The sequence below is a fragment of the Elephantulus edwardii genome, unplaced genomic scaffold (assembly GCF_000299155.1).
Source record: "Elephantulus edwardii isolate Elephantulus edwardi_28Jun2011 unplaced genomic scaffold, EleEdw1.0 scaffold00022, whole genome shotgun sequence".
Taxonomy (NCBI): Eukaryota; Metazoa; Chordata; class Mammalia; order Macroscelidea; family Macroscelididae; genus Elephantulus; species Elephantulus edwardii.
In genome coordinates this window covers 10,669,536-10,674,478 of record NW_006399772.1, presented here as the reverse complement: position 1 = coordinate 10,674,478, position 4,943 = coordinate 10,669,536, and the positions used below count along the sequence as shown (strand labels likewise).

At 39.2% G+C, this 4,943-nt stretch overlaps 1 protein-coding gene and 1 pseudogene across 1 annotated transcript in view; one reads left to right on the top strand and one right to left on the bottom strand.

The window, feature by feature from the left end:
• The window catches only part of LOC102869676 (B-cell receptor-associated protein 29-like), a 55,141-nt gene that overhangs the window by 43,564 nt on the left and 6,634 nt on the right, over window positions 1–4,943 (bottom strand). The window contains exon 3 of the mRNA XM_006882689.1: window positions 1–148. Within this exon, the coding sequence (XP_006882751.1) occupies window positions 1–148 (148 nt within the window). The remainder of the gene's footprint in view (window positions 149–4,943) is intronic.
• On the top strand, window positions 1,067–2,155 carry LOC102863310 (annotated as a pseudogene).

The following is a 4,943-nucleotide window of genomic DNA, read 5'->3' as shown; positions in this document are numbered from 1 at the left end:
AGCCAAAAGAAGAGTGAAAATCCAGAAATGTAAAGATTTCTTTGAGATCTAAAAAGTTTCATCTGTGTATGTTCATAGGCACTAGGTCTACCAGTTGAGCTCTTCTCAATGGTATTAGCAGAATACTTTCTTACTTCTCTCACGGCATCTATTGGGGGGGAAAAAGAAGAATGATTATTTTTGGTTTTAAAAAATTAAACTCCTCCCATTATTTGTTTTTAACTCAATGGCACATAATAATATTATTAAAACTGGAAAGCACGAACATAAACTATTCAAAAAATTTCCACTGTCATCAAGTCAATTGTGACTAACAGTGAGGGTGGTTTCTCCATCAAGTTTACAAGGCTGTAATTCTTTCCAGGAAGACGCTGCCCATCTTTCTCCTGCGCAGAGTCTTGTGATTTGAACTCCTAATCTTTTAGCATCCTGACACATTATACACTACACCACCAGGGCCTCTTAATGTAATCAAAATGGCCTAAAACTGGTATAAACAATAGACACATTAACCAACGAAAAGAACCGATAGCCCAGAATTAAGTTTATACATCTATAGTTAACTGATTTAACTGACTGCCTATTAGGTAAATATGCTCTTATTTAGTCATGAGAATTTTTATCACGAGCAGTAATCAGTACTGAAGGTTTGAGTTTTGTCAGTAAGTGCTCCAAGTCTACTTTGTTTTCTGCATGTCACAAGTTGTCCTCCAAACTTGACATACGCCAACCTGTCATATACTTCAGTTTCTCTATTATATGCTCTGCAAACAGATTGAGTAGATGTCATCCAAGGATAAAGACTGAATGCAGACCTTTCTTCATCATGTAACATGCTGATGCCCTTGTTCTGTTCAAATGGCTCCTTCGTGGTCTGTTAACAACTTCCACATGAGCACATTGAAAAGGTTTTATAGGTGAGGTCTACGGGCGCTGGCAAATCAGGCCCAGGATATAGAGTTGGCGGTGCCTGATGGCGCATTTGAGGCGGAGTTGGGTGGGGTAGAGCGTAGGGGGCGGTAGTCGGGGGTGGTGGGAGAAGGAGGCGGCGGAGAATCACTTATAAATGGCGCCGAAGCAGGACCCGAAGCCTAAATTTCAAGAGGGTGAGCGAGTGCTGTGCTTTCATGGGCCTCTTCTTTATGAAGCCAAGTGTGTGTAAAGGTTGCCATAAAGGACAAACAAGTGAAATACTTTATACATTACAGCGGTTGGAATAAAAATAATGCTGTTAGAGGCCCAGGCACTCTGAAAAAACTTTGAAGACACGTGAAGATATCGTAAGCCCTTTTTCCTGTTCCTGAAGGAGCTTCCCTCAGTACACCACCCCCTCCTGACCTCTAGCTGGGATGAATGGGTTCCAGAAAGCCGAGTGCTTAAATATGTGGACACCAATCTGCAGAAACAGACAGAACTTCAGAAAGCCAATCAGGAGCAGTATGCAGAGGGGAAAATGAGAGGAGCTGCCCCAGGAAAGAAGACATCTGGTCTGCAACAGAAGAATGTTTAAGTGAAAACGAAAAAGAACAAACAAAAAGCACCAGGAAATGGAGATGGTGGCAGTACCGGTGAGACTCCTCAGCCTCCTCAGAAGAAAAGGGCTCATGTAGATCCTACTGTTGAAAATGAGGAAACATTCATGAACAGAGTTGAAGTGAAGATTCCAGAAGAACTGAAATCATGGCTTGCTGATGATTGGGACTTAATTACTAGGCAAAAACAGCTGTTTTATCTTCCTGCCAAGAAGAATGTGGATTCCATTCTTGAAGATTATGCAAATTACAAGAACTCTCTGGGAAACACAGATAACAAGGAATTCGCTGTTAATGAAGTTGTGGCTGGGATAAAAGAATACTTCAATGTAATATTGGGCACTCAACTTCTCTACAAATTTGAGAGACCTCAGTATGCAGAAATCCTTGCAGATAACCCTGATGCACCCATGTCCCAGGTATATGGAGCACCACATCTACTGAGATTATTTGTGCGAATTGGAGCAATGTTGGCCTATACACCTCTGGATGAGAAGAGCCTTGCTTTATTACTGAACTATCTTCATGATTTCCTAAAGTACCTGGCAAAGAATTCTGCAGCTTTGTTTAGTGCCAGTGATTATGAAGTGGCTCCCCCTGAATATCATCGGAAAGCTGTGTGAGACTACTAACACTTGATTGTATATTTGGAACTCTGTAAACACATTTTTGTTCTTAGTCCTTCTCTTGTACAAATGATGTACTTTGAAAATGTTAGCTTCTAACAAAATTGATGTATGTTTTCTGTTTGATTTTAAACAGAGAAAATAAAAGGGGTTGGTATATAGCTCCTTTATTTCTTTGCTTTTTTTAATTTCAAAATTTGCTGCCAGTGTATTCAAGGATGGACAATGGAAAGACATGCTGTTGAGTGTTTTATTGCCTAGTTGACAAAGCTGCTTTTGAATGCTGGTGGTTCTATTCCTTTGACACTACCTACTTTTATAGTATGTATTAATGCTGTAAGACAAAATGCTCTGATTCCTAGTGCCAAAGGTTCAATTCAGTGTATATAACTGAACACACTCATTCATTTGTGCTCTCTCTCTTTTTTTTAATGGTGCTTAAAGAGCCCATCCTTTGGAAGTCATCTATGTTGTTCCTTAGGCATTTTATCCTTGCTCAGACTGTTGAAGAATGGTGGCTTGTTTCATGGTTTTTGTATTTGTGTCTAATGAACATTTTATTAACAAGCTAGATGCACTGTGTAGCTACAGTTTCTGGACAAGTTGATCTTTTAGGAATTGTTTTTCGGGTCTTCAATAAATTTTGTTTTGTAATGCCTACTCTTCTCAATGTTACCCCCAAATTTATTACAATCTACACATTCAAATGTCTTTGCACAGTCAACAGAACACAGTAAACATGTTTCTGGTACTTTCTGCCTTCAGTCAAGATCTACATGATGTCAGCAATGATAGCCCTGGGTTCTACGGTCTTTTGTGAATCCATCCTGAATTTCTGATGGTTTACTGTTGATATGCTTCAGGCTATTAATGATATTGTTGTATAACATCTATATTTTGTTGGATCGCCTTTTTGAAAAAGGGGAAAAAAAAGACACACACAAATAATGGATCTCTTTTAATCAGTTGATGAGATAGCCATCTCTCAAATTTCTTGGCATAGATGAGTGAACATGTCCATTTATGCATCTGTTTGTTGAACTACCTCAAATTGAAACCCATTTATTTTTAAAACCTTTTTCACCAGGGAGCTCTGGGGGCATAGAATACAGGAAGTTGGCTGCTAACAGAAAGGTAAAGACTCTGGTGGCTCAAACCCACCAGCACTCTCCTGGGAAATATCCGTGTGTGTGATTTGTTGTTGTTGATGATGTTAAGTACTGTCGAGTTGCCTGCAACTCATAGTGACCCTAGGTACAGCATATGTACAGCAGCTCTATACCTTGCCCTATCCTGAACAAGTCTCATTAATTCTGACACATAAACTCCCACTGTCCCAGTTACTGTATCAATTCTTCTCATTTGGGGTTTTCCTCTCCTGCGCTGTCTGTCCACTCTTCCGTGCACGATGCCCTTCTCAAAGGACTGGTCTTTCCCGGCCACGTGCCCAGAGTATGTGAGACTGAACTTAAAAATCCTAGCCTCCAAAGCTTCTCCAAGGCAGATCTATTTGCTTTCTCGGGAGTCCATGGAATGTTCAAGACTTTTCCAGCACCACAATTTGAAGGCATCTATTTTTCTTCTGTCATCCTTAGTCACTGCAAGGTTCTCTGACACATAACAAGTAAATGTGAAGATGTACAGCCTCTGAAAACTTGCTGCTGGCTTCTAATTTGGTGGCAATGAGGTGGAGTTTCTGCTTGTTTTGTTGTTTAGTTTTTCACCAGTGTCTTCAGTCTAACTTGGATATCTTCCTTAAGAACCACTGATTTTTGATCATATGTCACTTCCTGAAAGGGATGAGTACTAATTAATTCTTTTTGATACAGTGATCCTTCCATCTTCTTTTGCTGCTTCCTAGGTCACTCAATATATTGTCCACAGAATCCTTCAATATTGTCATAGAAGGTTTTTTGGGTGTTTTTTCCTTCTTCTTCAGGTCTTTCAGCCTGAGAAATACTGAGCATATTCTTTCCTTTTGGTTTTCTAGCTTTAAGTATTCATGCATTTGATTATAATTCTTTGATGTGTCCTCTCAAACCATCTTTTGTTCAATGATCTTATGTCATTCTTTTCACTGTATCATCTGCGTGTTCCAAAGCAAACTTTAGAGTCTCTTCTGAGACCCACTTTGATCTTTTCTTCCTTTAATGCTTTTTTAAAATGACCTTTTGCATTTTTCATCTTTCTTGAAGTCCTTGATGTCATCCTACACCTTCTCTGGCCTTTGTCCTGTGTTGAATGCATCACAACTATTGACACAGTCCCTATCTCAATATGTAGGACATAAACAAGGTCTCTTCTTTGGTTCTCATTTTCTCCAGCTTCAAATCAAAGTTGATACAGGGAAGTTCCATAGACAGACTCTGGCCTTGCTCTGACTGATGTCAAGCTTTGCCCTGTCTTTTTCCACCAAAGTAGATGATTTGATTACTGTATATTCCAAATAGCAAGGCCCATGTCTTGCTTTTGTTAGAAAAGTATTAACATTAAGTCAGTCGTTAGTTATATAAAACTCTGTCATGCAATCTCTGACATCGCTTCGACCATCAACATCATATTTTATAACTAATAAGCCTTCTTCCAACTTTTGCATTCCAATCACCACAATGCTGTCTAAAGTGTCTAAGTTGTGTCTGTGCAATTGTTGTATCAATTCTCAAAAGAGGCCTTAAAATGTCTAGTCATGATTTTGGATCTATTTTTTTACTATTTAAATGTATTTGCTTAATGTTGTTATTATTTGCCATCAATACTCTTCTCCAGCACCACAGCTCAAAGGCAT